The sequence below is a fragment of the Mustela putorius genome, unplaced genomic scaffold, assembly GCF_011764305.1.
Source record: "Mustela putorius furo isolate JIRA1106 unplaced genomic scaffold, ASM1176430v1.1 tig00003949_pilon_pilon_pilon, whole genome shotgun sequence".
Taxonomy (NCBI): Eukaryota; Metazoa; Chordata; class Mammalia; order Carnivora; family Mustelidae; genus Mustela; species Mustela putorius.
The window spans coordinates 88,538-115,737 of NW_025422093.1; the positions used below are offsets into that span (position 1 = coordinate 88,538).

The 27,200-nt window shown below is 37.0% G+C and overlaps 1 protein-coding gene across 3 annotated transcripts; it reads right to left on the bottom strand.

Moving 5' to 3' along the window:
* Nucleotides 1–270: 270 nt before the first annotated feature.
* SIRT1 (sirtuin 1) lies at nt 271–27,200 on the bottom strand. Of its 3 annotated transcripts, XM_045069913.1 has the most exons (10): nt 26,680–27,200; nt 24,806–24,922; nt 22,024–22,265; nt 20,254–20,406; nt 11,367–11,514; nt 10,126–10,205; nt 8,887–9,073; nt 6,100–6,663; nt 5,629–5,639; nt 2,072–2,372 (listed from the first exon to the last, which is right to left on the bottom strand). In XM_045069913.1, exons 1-10 carry the CDS (start codon nt 27,104–27,106, stop codon nt 2,232–2,234), a joined length of 2,070 nt encoding a protein of 689 aa, XP_044925848.1. In that variant the 5' UTR covers nt 27,107–27,200; the 3' UTR covers nt 2,072–2,231. The 3 variants fall into 3 exon arrangements, with proteins under 3 accessions (XP_044925847.1, XP_044925849.1, XP_044925848.1); XM_045069912.1 differs by lacking the exon at nt 5,629–5,639 and having other exon boundaries at nt 271–2,372; nt 26,680–27,199; XM_045069914.1 differs by lacking the exons at nt 5,629–5,639; nt 22,024–22,265; nt 24,806–24,922; nt 26,680–27,200 and adding an exon at nt 12,037–12,161 and having other exon boundaries at nt 271–2,372; nt 20,254–20,392.

Here is a 27,200-nt window from a genome sequence, read left to right on the forward strand (position 1 = left end):
AAGTCCTGAACTTGTGTCAGATCTTCTGTATATCAAGTTCTTGAGCCCTGCCTTGCCTCTCCCCACTTTTCACCTACAAAGGTTTCTGGGCCTAGAATTGAACTATTAGTTTTGAAACTTTTAGTGAAGCACCAACTGCTAAAACCAGTGTTTGCTTACTATTCTGTTTAGACTCCAGTTGAATGAAGAAATGTCAGAAGAAAGCATCTTACTAGGGCCCTCAAAGCTGTGCCAAGTTATCTTTAAAATTTTATACCTTGAACAATGTAATTTAACAGGAAAAAAGTCAAATGACAATTTTAATAGACTTTAAAACAGTGTACAAGTATAAAACACTGGTTTTGTATTTCAAAAATTGGAGGAAGATATCCAGTCATTAAACAGTCTACAAAACATATGCCAGTAGATTACATAAAAGACTATGTACAATATAAAAAGAGCTGAAAACAGTCTTCACTGTAAAAATAATTTAAAACAAATTTTTCAATTTAAAATATCATCTATAGCACAAACACACATCATGCAAATGGAAAACTAAATAAACTGCATTCTTTAGTGTAGCCAAATTTAATTCAGATTTAAACATCTTTTAGGTAGGGAAGTGGCCATTCAACAAAATTTTTCTCTCTGGCAGTAATGGTCCTAGCTGGGTATTTAAAGAACAGCTATATTTCAAACCCTTTTTAAAAACTGTAATAAATACTAAAGCAACATAGGAATACTTTATAATTTGGGGGTAATGTGGGGTAAAGGTCTGGAAAATAAATTGCTCAGTGCAATTTTATAAAGTATGAACTTTTTTTGGAAAGGCTAAGAAGCTTCTGCAGCTGGAAAAGTTTGATCTCTAGTTTTAAGGCAGACTAAGCTTTTTAAATAAAGGTGTTACAGAAACTAATTTCATTCATTAACTATTCTATTGCAAGTTACATCATGTTGATCTCTGTAATACTAGGCTAGCAGTTTGGTGTCTATTACACCAAATCCTCCCAACAGAAGACCTGTACTTACTGGCTGAGTTATAATTAACATCTTAGTACTTTGGAACCGTAATCAGGGGCCTGTTGCTCCCCTCATTAATGGAAAAGAAAAGCAGCGGTCCAAAATATTACACTCTCCCCAGATGAAGTACCATTATTATAGATTCATAAAGGCTTTGCATATTCACATCTTGGCAGTTTAATACTTGTGGGAAAGAACTGATGCACATTTTACCACAGTGACAGGTATTTAAACAAGGGCAAATATTCTTGAATCGAAGGGTACCCAGGCAGGCACTACTGTTTCTAAAGCAATTGAAAACATTTCCAAAGCATTTATTTTTTTCAGGTTAGTTTTAGGAGCCAATATAGACATTTCACATGTCCACAGGAAGTACAAAAGCCATCTTCATTTCAACAAACAATATTCCTGAAACTCCTAGCACCAAGTCTTACTTTAAAAAGCAAAGACAACAGAGTGCTCTCCCACATACTGTTGACTTCCTTCTACACACTGCATGTCATGAGATTTTTAAAAAGTTAGCTGCCACAAGTTTTGGAAAATGCCAGTGTTTAAAAATAGGTAATTATGCTAATAAAGAATCAAAAGTTTAGCAGAACAGACATTTAAGGAGTTCAAACCATTCAATGTTATAAAGAAAAGTGTGAAAATACCGTTCTTTGGTCTAGATAAGCTGTTCCCTTTAATTTAACATTCCAATGGCTTTTGAAAACTTTAAAATGTTGAAACTCACTAGGCAAGAACAAAATTATATATACATATGGATGTATCATACAAATGAACCTTTAAAAGAAAGTTTTGACCAACAGGTGATTAAAGATACTTAGTACCCTTCTTTTAAAAAAAGTTAGTGTTGAGTGTACAAGTACAGAAATAAGAAGTTAAAAATTACCCATGGGAAAAAAAAAATCCATTTTACCAGTCTATAAATATTACACCTTTCTGGTTTCCTTGCTCTGTTGAATTCACAAGTAAACATTCATTTTGACATGCTAAAGTTCCTAATGCTGGTGGAACAATTCCTGTACCTGGACAATTATTACATTATGATTTGTTTGATGGATAGTTAATGTCTGTTGCTTCCTGTTTCATGGATAGAGCTTCACTGACTGCCTCTTGATCACCGCCACCAATTCCAAATCCAGTTCCTCCAGCTCTGTCATTAACATCAACTTCATCTTCCAAACCATTGTAAAATTCTTCAATCTCACTTTCATCCTCCAAGTGTTCTTCTAAACTTGGACTCTGGCATGTTCCACTATCACTGTTACTGCCACAAGAACTAGAGGATAAGATGTCATCTTCAGAGTCTGAATATACCTCAGCGCCATGAAAAATATAACGGTTTGGTGGTAAGAACAGATATTGGTTACCTGAAATACAGTAATAAAAGAGAAGTTATTCCCAGTTTTCTAAGACTAATTTGGTCCGATTATAGATTCCAGCTCTGCCTTTTACCTGAATATCCATACTAGAGGCTATTACTATAGTGTTCTTCAAAAACTAAGCACTCACTCCCGGCTGCAAATCTTAGTTCTGTTTTGCATATTTGGGCAATCTCTCTGCCTCCATTTCCTCATCTGGAAAATTAATTTTCACAACTCTATCAACTAAGTATGAATAACTACACAGAACCATATTCAAAAAAGGTTACTTAACCAACTCCTTTGAACAAGAATTCATCACATGAAATATCCAGGCCTGCCGACATTCCTCAGTTCGTGTTCACTGAAAAGAACTTCTCTAAAGCACATGGTATGCCTTCAAAGCACCTTCATTATTTTCAAATACCTTTAATTCCATAATGGCCTCACCACCTATTCAGAAGTGTAGTTTGCAGGCAATGGCATCACCTGAGAGTTTATTAGAAAGTTTAGATTCTCAAGCCCCACCACCCACATACTGAATCAATTTTTACCTAAGTCCTAGACAAAGTATGAGAAACACTGATCTAGCATTGGACGTTAATCTTTCTTTTCCAACCTCCTCCCAAATTTGCATTCATAGTTTTAAGATATGACCTGTGATGGTGAAGACAATTCCTCTCTCCCCTACGTTATGGGTTCCAGGTTAATAGCACCCCTTGGTGTGAACCTGAAATTTTTGTTTAAAGATTTTATTTGAGGTGCCTGCGGGGCTCAGTGGATTGGGCCTTTGCCTTTGGCTCAGGTCATGATCCCAGCATCCTGGATCAAGCCCTAAATAAATCTCTGCTCCCTCCTCTCCCACTACCTCTGCTTGTGTGTTCCTGCTCTGGTTGTCTCTCTCTTGCTGTCAAATGAATAAATAAAACCTTAAAAAAAAAAAAAGTTATACAAGATTGTTTCATTGAAGTTAGAATATATATATTTTTTTACTTTAGGATTTTTCACATACTACTTGATAAAGAGGTCTTATGTGTCAAAACAGGACAGATATGTTATGTTTCTATGCACTAATAAAGTAGCAGAAAGGGAAATTAAGCAATCCTACTTAAAACTGCATCAAAGACTTAAAAGATCTAGAAATAAGTTTAACCAAGGAGGTAAAAGACCTACTATGTTCATGGATTGGTATTAGTATTATTAAAATGTCCACATTATCCAAAAAAATCTCTGATTTCAATCCAATTCCTATCAAAACACCAACAGCATTTTTCAGAACTGGAACAAATAATCCTAAAGTGTTTATGGAACTACAAAGACCCCGAATAGCCAAAGCAACCTTGACAAAGAAAAAACTGGAGGGGATCATGCTCCCTGATTTCAAACTGTACTATGAAGGTATACAGTAATCAAAACAGTACAAATTTAGCACAAAAATAAGACACGAATCTATGGAACAGAGTGTCCAGAAATAAGCCCAGACTTATATGGTCAATTAATCTGTGACAAAGAAGGCAAAAATATGCCATGGGGAAAAGACAGTCTATTCCATCAATGCTATTAGGAAAACTAGACAGCTACACAAAGAAATAAACTCAACCACTTTCCCACCCCACATACAAAAATAAACACAAAATGGATTAAAGACCTAAAAGTAATTGGGACTATATCAAACTAAAATTTTACATGTGAAGGAAACCAAAGGAATAAAAGGACAACCTATGGACTGAGAGAAGATACTTAGCAAATGATGTGTCCCAAAAGGGTTAACATCCAGATTATACAAAAAACTCCTGTAACAGCAGCAGAAACACTGGATGAAAAAAACCAGCAGAGGTGCTAAATAGAGGTGCCTGGCTAGCTCAGTCCATGGAGAACATGACTCTTAAGCTCAGAGTTGTTAATCTGAGCCCCACACTGGGTGAAGGGATTACTTAAAAATAAAATTAAAAAAAAAAAAAATGGGTAGAGGCCCCAAGCAGACATTTTCCCAAAGACATGAAGTGCTAAACACATCACTAACCATCAGGAAAATACAAACTGAACCCTCAATGAGATTACCTAATACCTGTCAAAATGGCTATTATCAAAAAGAAGAAAACTGCTGGCACAAATATGAAGAAAAAGGAACTCACAAACTGCTAGTGGGAATGTAACTGGTGTAGCCACTACGGAACACAGTACAGAGGATCCTTAAAAAAAAAATAAACTAGATATAAAAATTTCTGAGTATTTTCCTTTAAAAAAGCAAAAACACTAATTTGAAAAGATATATGTACCCTTATATTCACTGCAATACTTACAATAGTCAAGATACAGGAGCAACCTAAATATCCATCAACAGATAAGTGGATAAACAGATAAAGAAAATGTGTTGTAGGGGTGCCTGGGTGGCTCAGTGGGTTAAAGCCTCTGCCTTTGGCTCAGGTCATGATCCCAGGGTCCTGGGATCGAGCTCAGCAGAGAGCCTGCTTCCTCCTCTCTCTCTGCCTCTCTGCCTACTTGTGATCTCTGTGTCAAATAAATAAATAAAATCTTAAAAAAGAAAGAAAGAAAATGTGTTGTAGATGTTACAATGAAATATTACTCAGCTATAAAGAAGAATAAAATCCTGCCATTTGCGACACAGATGGACCTGGAAGACCTAAAGGGTATCGTGCAAAGTAAAGTATGTCAGAGAAAAGACAAATACCATACAGTTTCACTTACATGTGGAATCTAAAAAGCAAGACTCATAAAAACAGAACTTGTGGTTGCCAGAGAAGGGAGGGTGGAGTGTCATACTAACTTTGTATGGTGGCAGTTCTACACTTAATCATGGTAAGCATTTCCCAAGGTATATAATCACCATGTGAAACACCTGAAACGAATTATTTTGTGTCACCAATATAAAACAAAAAACTGGGTAGATGCTATTCCTAATATTCTGTGGAGAAGGATCAGATGTTTTGCAGATCTGAGACAATACAGCATAGTGATTCAGAGGACAGGCTCTGAGGACAGACCTGGAATCCAAACTGGCTCTTCCATGTCCTGTTATTGCACAAGGTCCTTACACCTCTATAGTCCTCAGTTTCCCCACCAAAAGCAGAGAAATAGTAATAGTTCCTGCCTCATGATATTAAAATCAAATAATGTATATAAATAAAGCAGCTGCCCTATGGTAACCACCCAAATCTGAGTCATCTGTTCTACCAGCTAAAGCTCACCAGACAATGGCAGAGTACAATTTATTTTCCAATTTTCTTCTCAATTCAATGCTTACCTTCTCATTCCCTGGAGGAACACAAGATACAGAGAACACTTTAATTAATACACTGTCTTCCCCTACTGTAAGATACCACTGTTTAAACCTTTTTCTAGGTTAAATTCTCAACTTTACAGTTTCTCTAAACACAACTGTTATATCCAGCTGCCTAAAGCTACCCTCTATCAACTAACCTGCCAAAATTGCTTATCTCTTGCAAATATTTTGTTAAAATAATTACACCTTCAAAATGGTAAAAATAAGGGGCGCCTAGGTGGCTCAGTGGGTTAAGCCTCTGCCTTCGGCTCAGGTCATGATCTCAGGGTCCTGGGATGGGGTCCCGCATCGGGCTCTCTGCTCAGCAGGGAGCCTGCTTCCCCCTCTCTCTGCCTGACTCTCTGCCTTGTGATATCTGTCAAATAAATAAATAAAATCTTAAAAAAAAAAATGGTAAATAAAATAATTATACCTCCAACAGCATTTCCTTACCATCAAGCCGTTTGCTAATCTGCTCCTTTGCAAGTCTAGCTGGCCAGCACTTCCTCACCGAGTCAGCAACTAAAGTTCTTTCATTTTTCTCCCCAGTATTAGAGCCAACATTCCTCACATCTGGACTTTCCACCTGTTCAGTAACGCTTTCAATGTTCTTAGTAGAATTCTGTCCTTCCTGTGATTTTTCTTCCATACAATCATTTGACTCGGACACACCAGGATTATCAACATTACTCTTAGATGCTTGGTCTAAAAGTTTAACAATCACTGAAGAATGTGGTGGTGAAGTTCTTTCTGGTGAACTTGAGTCTTCTGAAATATTAAGAGGTGTGGGTGGCAACTCTGACAAATGAGCCAATTCTTTCTGTGTTCGTGGAGGTTTTTCAGTAATTTCTGAAAGCTTTACAGGGTTGCAGCAAAGTTTGGCATATTCACCACCTAACCTATGACATAATTCATTTATTATGACATCACAGTCTCCAAGAAGCTCTACATCAAAATGCAGATGAGGCAAAGGTTCTCTATTTATTAATATCTGAGGCACTTCATGGGGTATGGAACCTAAAAATGAGATGAAAAATGCATTAGAAAAAGGGAAGGGAGCTAATAAAGCCACAATAAAAACACTATACAAAATCTAACATGCTCCCATTACCAAAAAAGAAACCAGCCACTACTATTTAGCCAAGCCATCACATTTCCTACCAAGCCATCAAATAAAGAGATGAGAAGTTAAGCATCTTCGTAAAATTTCAGGTCCTGTTTCCCATCACCTGATTAACTTTGAGCAATCTTCTCAGGCTTTTCTACTGTGTACCTCAATTTCCTTGACTGTATAATGGGTAACAGTACTTGCTCACAAGGTTGTAGTCAGAATTCGTCAAGTGCATAGAAGAGCTCTCGGCACATAGTGATGGTTACTCTATCAAAACAGCTCCTGATACAACGTGTGGAAATTCATTCAAATCCATTTTCCACCATTATATACCTGTGTTTTACATCGTTTAAAAATAACTTCTGGATATCAGCCACACACTATTAATACTGCCCCACAGAAAGCTTTTAAGAATGTCTCTGCTTACCTTTAAAGAGAAAAAATAACTAAAAAATAAAGTAAGGTATTCATTAAATTTTATCCTATATTCTGGGCATCTGGGTGGCTCAGTGGGTTAAGCCGCTGCCTTCGGCTCAGGTCATGATCTCAGGGTCCTGGGACAGAGTCCCGCATCGGGCTCTCTGCTCAGCAGGGAGCCTGCTTCCCTCTCTCTCTCTCTCTCTCTCTGCCTGTCTCTCTGCCTGCTTGTGGTCTGTCTCTGTCAAATAAATAAATAAAATCTTTAAAAAAAAATTTTTTTTTATCCTATATTCTGTCAAAGAATTTCACAGCTATTTTGGGAAGACTGAAACTGATAAAGCCATCACATACAGGTAGGAAAAAAATGCAGAATTATAGAGCTGAACTCCTGTTCAGTGTCATGGTTCAGTGTCTTCCAACTGTTTGCTCTGGCTTGCCTATATGATTGCTCATGTAGAGTTCTAATTTAATTCTCTGAAAGAGTCTGATATTCTCGGGACGGTCGGGTTGCTCAGTCTGTTAAACATCCTCTTGGTTTCAGCTCAGGTCATGATCTCAGGGTCCTGAGATCAGCCCATGTTTGGGCTCCCCATTCAGTGTGGGAGTACAGTAGGGAGTCTTTTCCTCCTCCATCTTCCTTCCCCCTGCTGCTCCTCCTGCATGCATATACTCTAAAATAAATAAATAAAATCCTCTAAAAAAAAAGTCTGGGGGCTTCTAGGGGGCTCAGTTGGTTAAACATCTGCCTTCGGCTAAGGTCATCATTCCAGGGTCCTAGGATTGAGGCCTGTGTTAGGTACCCCTGAGGAGACGTCCATGCATTTGCTCTCTCTCAAATAAATAAGTAATTTTTTAAAATCTTAAAAAAAAGTTTGATATTCTTTTCCCCTCACCTTTTAGGGCACACCTCATGCGACTGAATTTAGTCACTCTATCTTCCTCTCCCCTTGCTTCCTCGTTAGAGGGAGAAAAGAGATAATATGAGAGCAAATGTTAAATATTCCTGAGAGTAAAAGGGACTTAAATTATATTTGAGCTTTCTCAAACACACAAAATCCCTTATGGGTAAAGTTGATCCACATACAATGATTATGACAAGGCATGACTGTTACTTTTTTTTTTTTGAGAGAGAGAGGGAATCCCTAGCAGGCACCATGCCCAGCATAGGACCATATGACCCTGACATTAGGACCCCAGTTCAGACACCCAACTGACTGAGCCACTCCTATACCCCAAGGCATGACTGTTACTTTCATAAAAACAGACCAATAATATCGAGCCCCCAAATACTCTGGAGTATATTACACTTCTAGATTACATTTAATTCTAACTAAACATACAAACTTATTGGAACTAAAAATCAACTACATTTGAACGATCAACAACTATAATCAAATTAAGACTAGAAACACACAGATTAAGGACTGTTTCCTAAGTGTATGTAAATTAGCTGAAGCTAACTCCTATCATAATAGAAACACACTCCACTGAAAAAGCTATTTCCCCTTGTTTTAGTTTTTCCCTTTCCCAAACCCTGCAGCAAAAAATTAACCAATCTCCACAAATATGAACAACACCAAGAAATAAAGTTTGGCTCTTCACCACTCTTTAACCCACAGAGAGAATAAGATCATTGGGGTCCACTGTAGAGACCCACAACCTATGGCAGTCTGTACAGAAATATGCTGTAAAAGTCATCACCAACTTACTTGGAATAAGTGCTACTGGTCTTACTTTCAGGGAAGACCCAATAACAATGAGGAGATCAACTTCATCTTTGTCGTACTTCATGGCTCTATGAAACTGCTCTGGTAAATTTTCACCAAAAAAGACAATCTCTGGTTTCATGATAGCAAGTGGCTCATCTGCTGGGCATCTAGGACAACGAGGAACCACCTACAGGTTCCAGATTTTGGTTGAGACAGGAAAAGGAAAAGCACTCAAGTTAGAAATAATCTACACTTACACACTTCCCAAGAATGCATTTCCAAATTATCAAAGCTGAATCACTATATTGTAGTGAAACTAATATAAATACTATTAATTATACCAGAATTAAAATTTAAAACTTAAAGAATAAAATTCCCATTTTTATTTTCGAACTGAAGTGTAGAAGCATATGAAATAAGCCATGTGTTTAAGTCCGGGGCGGGGGGGAATTATCAAAGAGGAAAAACTATGGATAAATAGTAGGGAAAACTGAATACAACCCTCAATGGCAATGTCACCCATCAATGACTTTACCAACATACAATGAAATACAATGGTCTTACTGTCTAAGTATGTAGCTATTGTAATATCCTTGAAGACCTACATTTGATATTTAAGAGTCCACCACAGATTAAGAAAAACCAACACTTGTATATATGTACACATGACTTAATCCTCTCAAAAAATTTAAGACAGAGATTCCATTTTAATGTGCTCTTCTCCACTCATAATTATGTCTGATTAACTATATATGTGGCTAAGCACATAAAATTTGTCTGATGGTTTTCTCTGCCATTATTTTCCCGTACTTCTTTTTTGGAGGACAGCAATCATACATGAAATAGCTTGTAGAGTAACTTTTTAAATGTTTTAAAATGTTTTAAAGGAATACCAAGAACTAATGAACTAATTTAAAATTCAAAATACGACAGGCACTAAAAGGGAAAGTAAGAGAAACTCTAATATAGCAACACCTCATGTATGATTTGGGTTTTTAATTTTAACTTGGATAATCAACCAATTTCATCATTTTAGAGACATTATAGAGCAGTGTTTTCAACTTAAGGGATTAAAAGGGTCTTATATATTTATTTCATCAGCATTTCCAATGGTGATATTATCTTCCTGGCATCTTTCTGTACTACACACTTTCAGAAAAAAAGAAAAAAATAATAATGTGGAGGCAAAAAAAGAGACCAAAGATATGCACAATTCCTAAAATATGGGTGATAAATTACCTGATTAAAAATATCTCCTCGTACAGCTTCACAGTCTACTTTGTATTTACAAATCAGACAAGATGCTGTTGCAAAGGATCCTAAAAACCAATACACACATGCATTAGTAAATTACATTTCTATTTATTTAAACATACCACAAAGATTATAAAGTCTGACCCCAGAAAAGAGAATTAAGATTCCACAGGGGAGGGCGCCTGGGTGGCTCAGTGGGTTAAGCCGCTGCCTTCGGCTCAGGTCATGATCTCAGGGTCCTGGGATCGAGTCCCGCATCGGGCTCTCTGCTCGGCAGGGAGCCTGCTTCCCTCTCTCTCTCTGCCTGCCTCTCCATCTACTTGTGATTTCTCTCTGTCAAATAAATAAATAAAATCTTTAAAAAAAAAAAAAAAAAAAGATTCCACAGGGGACTCTCAGGGATGAATAATTAAAATACTTACACATAATAAATACAGACAATCCAGTCCTCAATTGAGATGCTGACATAGTAATACCTTCTAAAGCTATTCTTTTCAATAAAATAAACCAATTCCTCCAGAGCTAAAACTCTAGAGTTGGAAGGCTATAATTGTCTGACGTTAGCTTAATTAATAGTTATACATTAAAAACAAGTTTTTTGTTTTTGTTTTTTAAAGATTTTATTCATCCATTTGACAGAAAGAGGGAGAGAGCACAAGCAGGGAGAGAAATAGACTCCCCGCTGAGCAGGGAGCCCCATGCAGGGCTCCATCCTAGCACCCTGCTATCACAACCTGAGCTGAAAGCAGACACTTAACCGACTGAGCTACCCACGCACCCCAAAAACAGTTTAGATACATAAGAAAATGGACTGCGCCTACTTTAATTATCCCGCAATTAAATGAAAGTCTTCTAATTTCTAAATTCTATACATCTGAACTAACCATTTGTTTAGTTTCATAAACTAAAGAGGTCATGTTTTTCTTATATGTCAATATTACTTTTATAATCAAAGGAGGTTATTTAGAAGAATTTAATGGAATATAACTGCTATACCTTTTGAAACACATTAGGACATTAATCTGTACAATTAATTTGTACAATTAAGTATCAAGGCCAATAGTTCTGGTTAAATTTTTTTGTATTCTACTTTTTAAAATTTATCTAAACTGATAACATGACTAATAAAAAAGCTTAATCTATTTCTGGATGGCAACCTACTTTCTAATCCTATTTTTTCCTATGAAACTAATTAAATAACAGAAAGCATTCTAAAGTTTACTAACCATGACACTGAATTATCCTCTGGATTCCCGCAACCTGTTCCAGTGTATCTATGTTCTGAGTATAGTTCCGAAGTAGTTTTCCTTCTTTATCTGACAAGGCTATGAATTTGTGACAGAGAGATGGTTGGAACTGTCCAGGATATATTTCCTATATAATGCAAAAGGCAAAAAAATGATTACAGTAAAGAAATAAGTATAACACCTGTCATGTTTAGGTTTAACCAAAAAACTACCAACGATAGTCCCCATGTATAAATAAATTTAAAAATACATGAGCATCTCAAAGCATCTAGATGGTTGCAACACACACCAACAAAAGGATTGCTGCTGTAATATGTATAAAACTCAGCTATTAGTGAACTTTCCCCTTGAAGAAAAAAGTCAACCCATAAGCATCTCTAATAAATGTTAACAGATATCTTAATAAAAGTCAGAAGAAATACACACCTGAGAATTTATCTAATTTTTTGTTGGCTGCAAATTCAGGGTTTTGTTTTTTTTTTTTTAAGGAAAAAGAAAAGTTTAAGTTGAAATTAAAGCTATCAAAGATATGGTGACTTCTTTTAAAAACTAAAAGGCACTGTCAACACAATATTAAAAGTTGTTTATTCATCATTCATTATAAATATCAACCTGTTGGAAGTTTAAAGCTAAAGTTTTAATTCCTTACCAAAATTGTTTTCCTTCCACTGCACAGGCACATACTGGTATAGTATAGAGTTGCTCATGAATGCTGAGTTGCTGGATTTTGTGTGTGTGTTTTTCCCCCCAAATAATGCTTCAATGCTGTTTCTTCTTTAAAAACAAAGAATTCAGATATACACATGGCAAAAAGATCAGAGAAAAAGTATCAATTTTGGTCCTCTCAACTTTTGACAGTGTTTTTATTAAATTTCATTTAGTAAGTGACTATGGCAAAGGAAGTTTCTTCTCTACTTTCTTCTTTAAAGTAGTAATGCTACCTACTTCCTTACCATTCATTACAGCCTCTAACCTATTACAATGCTAGCAAAAAATCAGACACAACCGTAGGTCTGTCAATAGGGGACCGGTTGTAGAAATATATTACATCCATAATAGTGGAGTATGCAGCCATTAAAATGAATGTGAGAGGTCTAGATGTACTGACCTGGAAAATGGTCCAATGACATGTGAAAAAAAGCAAGTTAGTCACCAGTGTGTAGAGTTTTGGTTTTGTTGTTTTGTTATTAAGCAAAAATAGAAATTAATATGCACATGTCTATAGATACATTCACACAAACACCAAGTCAAGGATACAACGAAGCTATTACCAGAGGTGGGGAAATGTTCAACTTCTGACGTTATACAAAAAACTTTAATAAGATTATAGATGACTTTACTTTTCACCTACTTAGTATTTCAAATCTTAAGAAACTCTCTACAGGGATACCTTTTAGGCAAAAATAATAAGCAAATCTCCTAACCACCGCCATATACATATTCCTATGTTACTGAAAATATTATACCAAAACCCCAAAATTCAGCCTCACATCCAAATTTTTATCATGAATTTCACTGACAACTTTGCAATTTAAGAAACAGACAATGCATATAGAAAGAAGTAACAGGTGAAGGGCTTATTAAAGCTATGTTTATAGAAAACTGAAAGCTAACATTATGTTTTGAACCACTACAACATGCTATACTAACTACTGTTTTCTCCCCAGAATGCTTTGTTCTAGTACATTTAAAGGATTAATCATCATAATTATTTACTAAGCTCTCTGGAAATGGCTATTAAAAGTATTTTTTTAAAAAATATTTTTAGGGGGACACCTGGGTGGCTCAGAGGGTTAAAGCTTCTGCCTTCAGCTCAGGTCATGATCCCAGGGTCCTGGGATAGAGCTCCGAATCCAGCTCTCTGCTCAGCAGAAGGCCTGCTTCCCCACTCTCTCTGCCTGACTCTGCCTGCTTGTGATCTCAGTCTGTCAAATAAATAAGTAAAATCTTAAAATATATAGATATATATAGATATAGATATATAAAATATATAGATATATAGATATATAGTCATTAAGCATCTGCCTTCAGCTCGGGTCATGATCCCAGGCCAGGGTCCTGGGCTCAAGCCCCACATCAGGCTCCTTGCTTGGCAGGAAACCTACTTTCCCTCTCCCACTCCCCCTGCTCGTGTTCCTGGTCTCACTGTCTCTTGGTGTCAGATAAATAAGTAAAATCTTAAAAACTTATTTATATATACTTATATATATAAATATACATATTAATATATGTAATATATACTTTTTTACAACAAATATTACGATATGTGAGGCTACAGAAAAATGGATTCTAATTTATATATATAAATATACATATTAATATATGTAATATATACTTTTTTACAACAAATATTACGATATGTGAGGCTACAGAAAAATGGATTCTAATAAGGAACATGAGAACATGCCAAACTCATAACATGAACAAATGACTACCTAGAGAGCAGGTTTGGGGAGCAAGAGTACCAAGACTTTACCCTCCTGGAATGAACTTTTCTGTGTCTTATCATCCCCTATTCCTCTATTTATATATATGTATGTATATGTGTTTGTGTGTGTTTTCTTTTTTCTTTTAAAGTAGGATCCATGCCCAACATGTGACTTGAACTCATCATGCTCTACTGACTAAGCCCGCCAGGTGCCCTCCCTATTCCCTTTTTAAAGAGGAAGGTAAGAAGCACAAAGATGTGCAGGACATCAGATTCAGTTCTACACTCCACAGTTTCCCTTCATGTCCAATCCACGAGAGTTCAGGGTAGTTTAGCCCTTAAAGTTACAAATCAATTTCTGTATTTGGGGATAACTTACGAATATTATAAGCCTACATTTTATTATGTGAGGACCTAAATGACTTGACTCTTAACTCTTTTCTTCCGAATATATAGTGGACCATGTCTGAACCATAAGATTTAAATACTGTGTTCAGGGGCGCCTGGGTGGCTCAGTGGGTTAAGCCTCTGCCTTTGGCTCAGGTCATGATCTCAGGGTCCTGGAGTCCTGCATCAGGTGCTCTGCTCAGCAAGGAGCCTGCTTCCCTTTCTCTCTCTCTGCCTGCCTCTGACTACTTGTGATCTCTGTCAAATATATAAAATCCTTAAAAAAAAAAAAAATTAAATACTGTGTTCGAACTAAAGGATATAATCTGAAATAATGAAAAAAAAAATTACCATGGGAGGGCTTTTAATGGACACTACTCCTAGGACAGATTCTTAACATCAAGTCTGCTAAAAGCCAAATGGCTGAGGCTAAAACTTTCAGATAAAAGTACGGACTGGGAGGCCTTGGTGGCTAAATCAGTTACGCATGTGACTTCAGCTCAGGTCATTATCTTGGGGTCCTGGGCTCCCTGGTCAGTGGAGAGTCTGCTTTTCCCTCTCCCTCTGCTATCCCTCTCTCAAATATATAGATCTTAAAAAAAAAAAAAAAAAAGTCACAAAAGTATGAATTGATCTTCTTTGTTGGAACTGTGAACTTTGTTGGAACTGTCTGTTCTCAGACAGACCATCCCAAATCTCAACATCCTGAAGCATTATTAGGAAAATAATCATGTGAACTAGGCCACTCTGTTACTGCCACAGGGGTACTTATAGATTAGAATGAAAGAACTGGGACCAAATGCTGAAATGCTATTAAAAAGATGCATTGCTTCCATGCAGATGTACCCAGTAACAAGCACAAGAGAATTTCAATCAGTTAAGCTATTAGTTACCACTTTATGAATTTTTAGCATGTACCAGGCATAACAGAAGTCCTTTATTTATTATAATGCTATAGAAGAGGTAAAAACCCACTGAAAAGGTGGGATGCCTAGGTAGCTCAGTCAGTTAAGCATCTGCCTTTGGCTCAGGTCATGATCCCAGGACATGGAACTGAGTCTGCCAGGGAGCCTGCTACTCCCTCCGCCTGCCACTCCCCCTACTTGTGAGCGTGGCCCCCTCTTTCTTTCTTTCTCTCTCTCTCTCTCTCTCTCTCTCGCCAATAAATAAATAAATAAAATCCTCAAAAAAAAAAAAATTTAACAGTTGGAAAGGCAAACGAAATACAGCAGCGTTTCTATATGGTCCACAAAGAAAAGCACATTTACTATCTGGCCCTATACTGAAAAGGTTTGCTGACTCTATTATAGACATATATATTCCCCATTTTGCAGATGAACAAACTAAAGCACACAAGTAACTTGCCAAAAGTCACAAGAACAAGTAGCAGAGCTGTCATTCAAATAAGTTCTGAAAACAAAGTGTGGTTCTTAATCATTATGCATGCTGCCTTTTCAATTTTGATCCCTCAACATCAAGCTTATTTCTCTTTTAGGCTAATAAGCACCACTACTAGGTACTGTATTTTGCATCTCTTCAAGGAACTGCTGCAAGCTTGAATTCCAATCACTATCTAACTTAAAAACACGCTTCAAGAATGCATGACGTCTCCACAAGTATGAGAAAGAAAAGCATCCCAATGGAAAAAAACAGCTAAGAATAAATAGGCAATTCAAAGTTATACACATGGCCAAGAGTAAAAAGCAGTCATCCACACTAATACACAAAAACACTAGTATGAGAAGATGCTAATTTTTATCTACTGAGATTTTTAATTGCCTTAAAAACAACTCTAGATATCCATTAATAGGAGACTGATTAAGTATATTGTAGTACAATTATAATACTATGCAGCCTTTTCTTAAAAATGATGTATATCTGTTAAGTGCCATCATGAAACTATTTCCAAGAATATTAAGTAGGAAAAAAAGCAAGGTAGAGAAGAGGATGTGTGATTCTGTTAGTAATTATTTTTAAAATATTGAAAACTTATCATAATGTCTTCTATATACACATCCAAGTTTACTCTTTTTTTCCTGGAAGGATACCCAAGAAAATATCTTACCATGGTAACTTTAAAGAGACTGGAGGTAGAGAAGACTGACTGGGGAAACCAACTAACATGTCTTATACAGTTAAAATTTTTTAAACCACATATACAACACACACACACAAACACACATGTGCATGTGATTTTTTTCAAGTATTTTAATACCAATAGTGCACTGTGGAGGGTTTCTTAGGTATGTAGGGGGCAGGGGCATGCTAAATCAGCCTTCTAATACACTTCTGATAGGAGTATATTTTATTCCACCTTTCCAGGTAGCAGTGAGAAAAAACATACCATGACTTTCAGCAATTGCAGTTTCAGGAATTTATCCTAGAAACACTGGGAACATACCAAGAAGGACAATCACAGCAACACTATTTACAATAAAAGAAAAATAGGAAACACCCGAAATGTACACTTGTGGAATTATAGTACACCAGTGGATGAACATTATGACCATTAGAAAGTATTCAAATATCTGAAAGAAAAAATTAAATGCAAAAGACTACAAATCCAGAGCAGCAGACAAAACAGCTCAGTTTTATAACAAAAATATGCATTCAATAAATAAATTTTTAAAAAATACATTTGGGTATAAAACTATAGGTGCGTTTATACATAAGTGACCTACAAAAGCCTAAGTACTAACATTATCTTCAGATAAATGGCACTCTGGCTTTTTTTTTTTTTTGGGCTTACATTTTTTGATGCAAGGTGATGGGCTGGTTTTAAGAGATTAAGTTTCTAACTACAGAATCTGGTATGTTTGCACATTAACAAAGTGATCATTTTTTGAATATATACAAAGATGTTTGGAATTAAGTTCCTAAAAATTCAGTTCATATTTCCCCCTCTACTATTTGACTTTTAATCACTTTAGGGTAAAGGATATTCACTGAATTCAATATGGGGTAGCATCTACACCTGGGATAGCATCTACACCCTCTGAACAGTCTTTTCTGACAACAGAAAGTTATTTATAGATCCTCAGTTTCACCCTGACTCTTAATATAACCCCTCGTTTTTAAACAATTATCAGTCAATTATTTTAGACCCCTGAAAACCATGACCACAACTCATTATCAATCCTAACCTTTACTATGCACGAGGCTAATGGTTCAGAACACTGCTACACAGCTTTAATGTTGGGCTCTATTTTTCTTATATACAAGAATTCAAAGAGATACCTACAGGTAGGCACACTGTAATACAATGGTGCTCAAACAGGTAGCAATTTTACAGGCGACACTTGATAATGTTTGCAGGCTTTCTGACTGCCATGACTGGGAGGGAGAGTGTTATTAATAGCATTTAGTGGGAGAAAGCCATGGATGCTGCTAGACAGCCTACAATGCATAGGACAGTTCCTGATAGCAAATAATTATCCACCCCAAAATGTCAACAGATTGAGAAACTTTTCTACTGAGCCAGTCGGAATTTCCCATCTAAATGAAATGTTTCCTTCTCAATAATTATATATAATCACTGCCTCAATTTATGTGTAGAAATTCCTTCCTTCCAAAATGTCTAAATTTCACCAGTAATATTTTTTGATGGTATCATATTAAATTTACTTTCTCATAACAAACTAAAATCATCAGCCATCTTTATGAACTTTCTGGCCAGTTAGAGAAACTGATAAAAAACTTCAGGTTATGAATATTTTATTTATGTACTATTTTGAGAATCTAGTAAAATACTGTGTAAGTTTTACATATCCTTCCCACCCTCCATTTCTGTATATGATCTTTCATTCTTTGTCCTTATTTCCTGCTTAAGCTTTTTCCTATTCATTTTTTAGACCAAAATTAACTCAGTCTATTACCATTACTATCAATTTTAAGTGCTACTTCAGCAACTAAAAGCATTCATTTAGGCAGTGTGAGAATTAAAGTATAATAATCCTATACAAGTAGCAGTTACAAAGATTAATGTATTTGGCTCTTACCGTAACTTAAATGAAAACTCAAAGCAATCATGCAGAATTAAATTTATATAAACAAAACTGCGAAAGGATGCACTTTATAAATGACTAAACTTAATTTTTTTCACTTTATTAACTAAAAAAATATAAAATCTTAAAACTTTTATAGAAGAAAAAAATGCTGCCCCTCAAAATTTTTCTTCTCCCAGGGGCACCTGGGTGGCTCAGTGGGTTAAGCCTCTGCCTTCGGCTCAGGACATGATCTCAGGGTTCTGGGATCGAGCCCCACATCAGGCTCTCAGCTCAGCAGGGAGTCTGCTTCTCCCTCTCTCTCTGCCTGCCTCTCTGCCTACTTGGGATCTCTCTCTCTGTCAAATAAATAAATAAAATCTTTAAAAAAAAAAAAACAACAACTTTTCTTCTCCCAGGGGTATGAAAGATGTACACAAGTGATTAAAAACATTATAACACATTAACAGCTGCCATTTTTACCACAACTCACTTACTTTCTCTTATGCATGGTCTAGATTTCTGTTAAGCTCATTTTTAAAAATTCCTATAATTTGTCCTTAGCAGAGTAATTCTGAATTGCTTCTACAGATTCTTACCTATCAAAGCTAGTTTAAGCTCAAACTGAGTATCCAGTCTGTACATCAGACAACTAAAGTTTCTTACCCTTGCTATTTCAATTCTCAGTTACCACATTTTTCCAAGTGTCAGGTTACTACTTTACTAGGCCATTTAATATATACTTAAGTTAGTTTGGGCAACGTGTTTCTTCTCAGAACACAGAATTTACAGCAAAAATCTAGTGAGCATTATATAAATGTACCAGTCAATCAACTTTTATCATAAAATATAAGATAATTTCTATTTACTTGCTGGCCCTCTAAGTGTTAATCTCTTAATAACTAGAGCTATTATAATGTGAGTGTCTAAGTCCAACTCAAGAAGCCTATAATTAAATGATACTTCACTTCTTCAAAAATCATGTAGTACCTACTACTAGCAGTGGAATATAAGAGCTTTTCTGAGTTATATAAATAGTCCTTGAAAGTCTGAAAGAAGTGCTCTTTAATTAAAAATCAGGTTCATTTAATTTCTAGATTTATGAAAAACTAGTCAATAATACAAAAGACCCTTATCAAATATACTGAAGTTTAGAAATATTCTAAATTCTAAATTTAGAATATTTATTCTAAATTCTAAATATTCTAAAATTTCTTTCCATAAAACCACTATAGAATAAAAAATAAAAGTTTTCTACAGACTAAAATCTCCTGGACATGGTATAACTTAAACTTAAACTTTACAGGACAGCTCCCCAATAGAAATACGTGAGCCATGTATAAAATTTAAAATTTCCTAGTAACCATATTAAAAACATGAAATTATAATGTTTGACCCAATATCAAAAGCATTATCATTTCTACATATAATCAGTGTATATAAATATATATTATTTTCTATTTTTTTCCACGTATTTCCAAAATCTGGTACATCTTCCACACTTACGTCACATCTCAGTACACTTGTATACTCAACAACCCCATACAGATGAAGGATTCTGAATTAGTGCAGCTCTAGAGACTCTAGAGCAAAATAAAACAAACTTGACTAAAATGCAACCTAAGAATCTTCATCCCTAAAAAGAGACTTTTGAGGCACATCCTCATGTGTTAAACTTGGCTACCATAAAAATACAAGAGATTACAATCTTTATAACCCATAAAAAAATATTAAAAATCAAAACAGTGATTTTACTTTCATAGGTCTACTCTACTGACCTCTAAAATTAGCCTGAACAATGTAAAGGCCATTACTAAAACACAAACTTGAAAAATATGAAATAGTCTCTTTAAAAATAAGCTCAATCCTAAAATGAAAAGTAAACGATAGTCCCTCCTTCTGGGAAGAAGAAAATTCTGATTGAAATGATTTTATTTCAGTGACCTTACTCTACACCAGTCCTAGGACCCAATTTACTAGACAATGAATGGTAAACTTAAGAAGCCTAAATGTGAATAAAATACATTTTCATGAGAAAAGGTCAAAGAACTAGAAAACTTCATAGTACCTTTGCAAACTTGAAGAATGGTCTTGGATCTTTTCTGAAATATTCAATATCAAACATTGCTTGAGGATCTGGAAGGTCTGGGAAGTCTATTGCAAGGCGAGCATAAATACCATCTCTTGACCTGAAGTCAGGTATTCCACAAGAAACAGAAACCTGGAATATGCATGGCATAATTTGCACAATTCAATCTTCTATCTTTATGTTTATAATTGCTAGTTCATCATATAATTAGGTAAGAGCTGAAAAATATTTTACTTTAAAATTTATTTTGGGGAACAATTTCAAATTCAAATAAAACAAACACCAAAAAAACCAGTATAATGAAATCCATCACATTTTCCATTCATAATGGGGTAAGGAATTTTAAATCAGGCTAATTTTTTTTTTCAGGCTAAATTTTAAACTTAAAGGTTTATGTTTAAAGACATAAAGCAACTGCAATTTGAGGACAGAGTAAACCATTTCAAATTATTTTAACTACAAAGCAGGCATGATTTTCTATCACAGTCAGGTATTTGAAAAAATAAAAATTGTCATCTGGTCAAGGTTCTACTATTTCAATATTAAATTCCTATATTTTCTTTAAAAATTCGGTCATATAATATTTTAAATCTTAACTGACATTTCAAATTGGAATTTCAAAAGTTAATTTTTTGTTTCACAATTTTATCAATTGACCCCACTCTAACCTCAGAGTAAAATAAGCTTGTCTAAATCACATCTGGGAACAAAGTAGAACTATTCTTGATAATTATTTATGATTAAATAGCACTCTTCCGGGCGCCTGGGTGGCTCAGTGGGTTAAGCCGTTGCCTTCGGCTCAGGTCATGATCTCAGAGTCCTGGGATCGAGTCCCGCATCGGGCTCTCTGCTCAGCGGAGAAGCCTGCTTCCCTCTCTCTCTCTGCCTGCCTCTCCATCTACTTGTGATTTCTCTCTGTCAAATAAATAAATAAAATCTTTAAAAAAAAAAAAAAAAAAATAGCACTCTTCCTTAACTCAAAATGGCAAAAAGACTAAATCTTACTCCAACAGTTAGTTGCTTGCCCTAGGTCATGTAAGATATTCCGTTCTCAACACACACTAGCATTAGGTAGCTAGTTAAGTGTGAACCCAAAGTGGGGCTAATGCCACCACAATCATATCTCCTTAAATTAAAATGAAGGGGGGCGCCTGGGTGGCTCAGTGGGTTAAGACTCTGCCTTCTGCTCAGGTCATGATCTCAGGATCCTGGGATCGAGTCCCACATAGGGCTCTCTGCTCAGCAGGGAGCCTGCTTCCCCCTCTCTCTCTGCCTGTCTGTCTACTTGTGATCTCTCTCTCTGTGTCTAATAAATAAATAAAATCTTTTAAAAAAATAAATTAAAATGAAGGGGAGGTAGAAACCTGTTGCCTTCCCAACACTAAGTTACTTATTTATGGATACCAATTTGGTTCCTAATTTCCCCATAAAAATGGAACAAAAGCCCCAATTTTTCCATCAGACAGAGGCTAACACACTGCAACGCAAAAGTATTCCCTGCCTCTCCTTTAGGAGCTGTAGTATAATAATAAGTAAAAACCTTGCCTTAACTCCACTTACTGTATTAACAAACAGAAGTCTTTTCTATGGTTGCTGGAGGTTTTTAAAGAAATGAACCAGTTTAACAACTGCTATAACATTTTTTTATATTTCTTCTACACAAAAAAATGTTTCTTATAATTGAAAAAAGCCTAAGAAAAAAAATCACACATCCCTCTTTTACTAGTGTTTTTTATACATCTTACATACCCCAGCTCCTGTCAGAACTATTATTTTTTTGCATTCTTGCAGTAATTTCACAGCATCTTCAATTGTATTAATATCTTTTCTTTTTTTTCTTTTTGGTGGTTCTGAAAGGATATTAATAACAATCTGCCACAGTGTCATATCATCCAGTTCAGGTGGAGGAATTGTTTCTGGTAGCAAATCTTTAAGAATTGTACGAGGATCTGTGCCAATCATGAGATGTTGCTGAACGAAAGTATATGGACCTACATCAAGAAGGAAAAGAATTAGAAATAATCCACCGCCAAGTAATTCAAAAATCTCATTTTCTAAAATAATGAATTAGCAACCTTCAAAGTTTTTTTCAAGATAAGAAAAGAAAGCAACATATAGGTATTCATTCTTTAGAGCTAGTGCTCTCTCCCAATGAGAATTAAGGAGATCAAATTAAAAGATGTGCCAGCTCTTACAGCTCTTAAATCCAAACTCTCTTCTCCTATTTTTAAAAATAAAACCAAAATTCACTCTTCAGATCATTATGTTCTTTCAAATAAATATCTGTCATGTAAGACTTAAAAATTTAGTATGTTAACCTGATTTGGGTCAAAAAACTTTCAGAATTATTCAAATGCTGATAATAATTACCTTCATTTACTGAGTAGTTATTTAATGTCAGGAACTGTCAGTTACTAAATCACGTAAGTCTTCCTTAAAATATGTTTAATAGAGGGACGCCTGGGTGGCTCAGTGGGTTAAGCCTCTGCCTTCGGCTCAGGTCATGATCTCAGGGTCCTGGGATGGAGCCCAGCATCAGAGCTCTGCTCAGCGGGTAGCCCGCTTCCTACTCTGTCTCTTCCTGCCTCTCTGCCTACTTGTGATCTCTGTCTGTCAAATAAATAAATAAAATCTTTTTTAAAAATAAAATTAATTAATTAAGAAGACATTAAAAATCACAGTTCGATAAGATATAAAAAGAGATGACTGGCATTTCCAATAAATTTGCCAATTCTATCTCAAAATTTAATTTTAAAACAACTTTTTCTCTATTTATTACTATCATCCTGGTTTAACCTAAAATCATGTCTTATACCGTAAATACTATAATCATCTCCAATGAACCTTTGCCCCTTTGAAGTCAACCTATATACACAGTACAGATTTTTTTTTAAATGATCTTTTAAGAGAAAACGTGATTTTAAGAGAAAAAGAAGGTCATTATATGATAAGAGGGTCAATGATATCAACTTTTAAATTTCAAATTCTGATTGTTGCTAATATAAAGAAATACAGTTGAGTTTTAAATGATCACGTAACCTATAACTTCGGTCTAATCATTTAATTCTGGTAGCTTTTTTTTGACATTTCCATCCAATTTTTACTTAGATGATCTTGTCTACTGCAAACAGTAACAGCTTTTATCTGTCTTTCTAATACAGAGTCCTTTATTTTTCTTATCTATTATAGTGGCTAGAACCTCTAGGACAATATGGAATTAAAAAAAAAAAAAACTACCAGGATTAAATGTCTATGGCTAAAATCTAGAAGAATACACAATAATTAATAACAGAAGTACAAAAGAGTTCTACAACTCAATAAAGGAAAGGCACCAGTAATAATCTTCAATTCGATCTTAACCAATCTCCCAAAATGACACAATACTGATGCTTTGGATAGTAATTTACCCTGTAATTTCTTAGATCAGTTTTCCAGTTTGAAAAAAACAAAAATAGAGTGAGTATTACAGATACTAAAGAGGAACTAAGTACCACCGTTTAAAGAGTCAAGACACTTTTTCAAAGACTGAGAGCATATTAAGATGGTCATGTTATATTTTGGTATAAAAATCTGATACTGTAGGGGCGCCTGGGTGGCTCAGTAGATTAGGCCTCTGCCTTCGGCTCCTCGGGTCCTGGGATTGAGCCCTGCATTGGGCTCTCTGCTCAGCAAGGAGCCTGCTTCCCCCTCTCTACCTGCCTCTCTGCCTACTTGTGATCTCCGTCAAATAAATAAATAAATAAAATCTTTAAAAAAAAAAAAGTTAAAAAAAATCTTGATAGTGTTCTCTCCATCAAAATACCTTCCTATTTTATCCATACTTAACATTTACTGAGCACAAACTGTGTGCCAGGTACTTTTCTAGACAGCAACAAAATGCTATACCATACAGTCAAAAATCTCTGCTCCCACGGAGCTTATATTCTATATACAGGAACTAAAACAAAAAAGTTAGATACAGAGCCTATTAAGAAGTGGTAAGTACTGGGGCGCCTGGGTGGCTCAGTGGGTTAAGCCGCTGCCTTCGGCTCGGGTCATGATCTCAGGGTCCTGGGATCGAGTCCCGCATCGGGCTCTCTGCTCAGCAGGGAGCCTGCTTCCCTCTCTCTCTCTCTGCCTGCCTCTCTGTCTACTTGTGATTTCTGTCAAATAAATAAATGGAATCTTTAAAAAAAAAAAAAGAAGTGGTAAGTACTAATGAAAAAAAGAAAAAAGGACAGATTTGAATTGAGAAAGAGCAAGATACTCTAACTGGAGAAAAACACCCCACACAGAGCGGGTACAAGTGAAGAACTGGAGGAGAGCGAAGAACCTGAGAAATACCAGATGCCAGCTTTCATGGGCTTATTTAGCTGTTCAAAAACAAAAACGGAACAAAGCACTAGACTTTTCCCCGGAAACATAAGCGGACACTAAATCTCAGGAAACACCTAAAAACCTCATCACCAGGTTTTAAGGGTACAGAAAACTTTATTTTTAGTTGACTTTAAAAAATACACAGAGTACATTCTCTAAAGCTCTGAAACCATACCTATCCGTGGCCTTGGAGTCCAGTCACTAGAGCTTGCATGTGAGGCTCTATCATCCTCATCACTTTCACAGGAATGAAAACCATTGGTGATTATTTCATCATCAAAAAGAAGGTCATCTGCAAAAGAACCCAAAGTAACTCGAGGTTGCTTAAACAAGCTGCATCTAAAATGTATGAAGATCTGTAACAGTTATGATGCAGTGATTGAATAAACCACTGAACATTCATTCATAGTGCCTAGGTTAAAAAATGCCTCCTGGGTCAGCCTGCACCATTCAAAGGAGCAGTATATACACATCTTTACAGATTCTGTGCACAATCATAAAACTTTAAGTTCATCAAAATCTAGAAATAATTATACTTAATCAAAACACAAAAGTTGGGGCGCCTGGGTGGCTCAGTGGGTTGAGCCGCTGCCTTCCGCTCGGGTCATGATCTCAGGGTCTGGGATTGAGTCCCGCATCGGGCTCTCTGCTCAGCAGGGAGCCTGCTTCCTCCTCTCTCTCTGCCTGCCTCTCTGCCTACTTGTGATCTCTGTCTGTCAAATAAATAAATAAAATCTTTAAAAAAAAAAAAAAAAAAAACCACAAAAGTTCTTGGGGTCCCTGGGTGGTTCAGTGGGTTAAAGCCTCTAACTTTTGGCTCAGGTCATGGTCTCAGGGTCCTGGGATCAAGCCCCACATCGGGCTCTCTGCTCACTTGTGATCTCTGTCAAATAAATAAATAAAATCATTTAAAAAAGCAAATAAATAATTCAAAAAACACAAAAGTTCTAGTTACACTGAATTTACTGATCAAAACAGGAATTCATGAAACTTGTCAAAAACTTCACAAGTCATTCAAACCTATGACTATGCCCTTCTCATATAATACTAGATGTACAAAGATATTTTTGTGTGGTTTCCCATATTAAACTGTTTACTGAAATCAAGGATCGATTTACTAACCTAGACCTTAATGCACACGTATAGTCAAATGGCCTGCTGACTGGATTTATTGATAAAGACGAACACCCATCCAGGACAGAAACTCCTCAGACTGAAAATATGAAAACCCTCAAAGATGACAGGACATGACATACACAACACACACGTGTTTTAGCATACCAGAAAAATGTCAACTCATGTTTCGGGGTTACGGATATACATGAACATACAAAATTACACCTAATCTAAAAAATTCTAAGTATATAATCAGGGGGAAAAGTACTATTTATATTAAATAGTCTTAAAGTACCATCATGCTCCAAACCCAGCATTAACTGCACCAAAGAACGGTAATGTCTTTTAGAAAAAGCTATGCTTTTCAAATTTTGCAGACTATGACTTTAGAAACAGCTCTGCTCCCTAAAATTTAAACCAAGTTTAAAAATAAAGATCCTAAAAAAACAAAAGAAAAAAAAAACAAAAACAAAAAAACGAACTGCACAGGTGTGTCAGTTTGCAAAGACAACTAAGGCTGCTGCAAAGGACCAGCAAAAGTTGCAGATTTAACAGTGCAGGTAGGGGTGTGGAAAAGCGAAAGATGTTAAACAAAGGCAATATGCTAAAGAGAGTAGGAGGAGAGGGAAACTTACTTTAAAACCAACTGCGGGAGCTTAGCCGCCCGGCGGCTGCGCAAAGCGCGAGGCCGCCCAGGCGGGCCGCGGAGGGAGGGAAAGAAGGAGCAGAAGGAGGGAGTACTCGAGCCGCTCGAGCAGCCCGGCCATCAGCCGGAGAGGTGCACAGTCGAGGCCAGTGGTGGGGAAAGGGACGCCACAGAACCAGACCTGAGCCCCCAGCCCGCCTCAGAGAACGCCCCCAACCCCATACCAGAAGGGGCCCCAAGAGAGGGAGGAGGGGATGCGCAGTCCCTGCCGCCCGCGCCCTGCGCACCTCGGTACCCAATCGCTGCCGCCGCCGCCTCTTCCTCCTCTTCGCCCTCGTCGTCGTCGTCGTCGTCGTCGTAGAAGTCGTCGGCCGGCGGCGGCTCCCGGGATAGGCCCTGTAGGCCCGGCCCATTGTCTCCTTCTCCGGCCGTCGCCGCCTGGGCCTCCCGCTCCCCGCCCGCCGCCGCCGCCGACGCCGCCGCCTCCCGCCACAGAGCCGCCGCCGCCGCGGGGCAGCCCCCGGTCGCCGCCGGCACCTCACGTTCAGGGGCCGCCCCACCGGGCTCGCCCGGGCTCCGCCCCAGGCCGGGACAGTCTTTCCGTGGTCTCTTGCGAAGTGGCTCCCCGACGGGCGGCGACGCGGCCTCCCTCTCGGCCGCCACCGCCGAGGGGGAGCCGCCGGGCTGAAGGGCGAGCGCCGCCTCGTCCGCCATCTTCCAACTGCCTCTCTGGCCCTCCTCCCTCGCCTCCTCTGCTCCCGCTCGACTCGCGGCAGTGGCGCCCCCGCGGCTCCGGCTGCGGGAGATT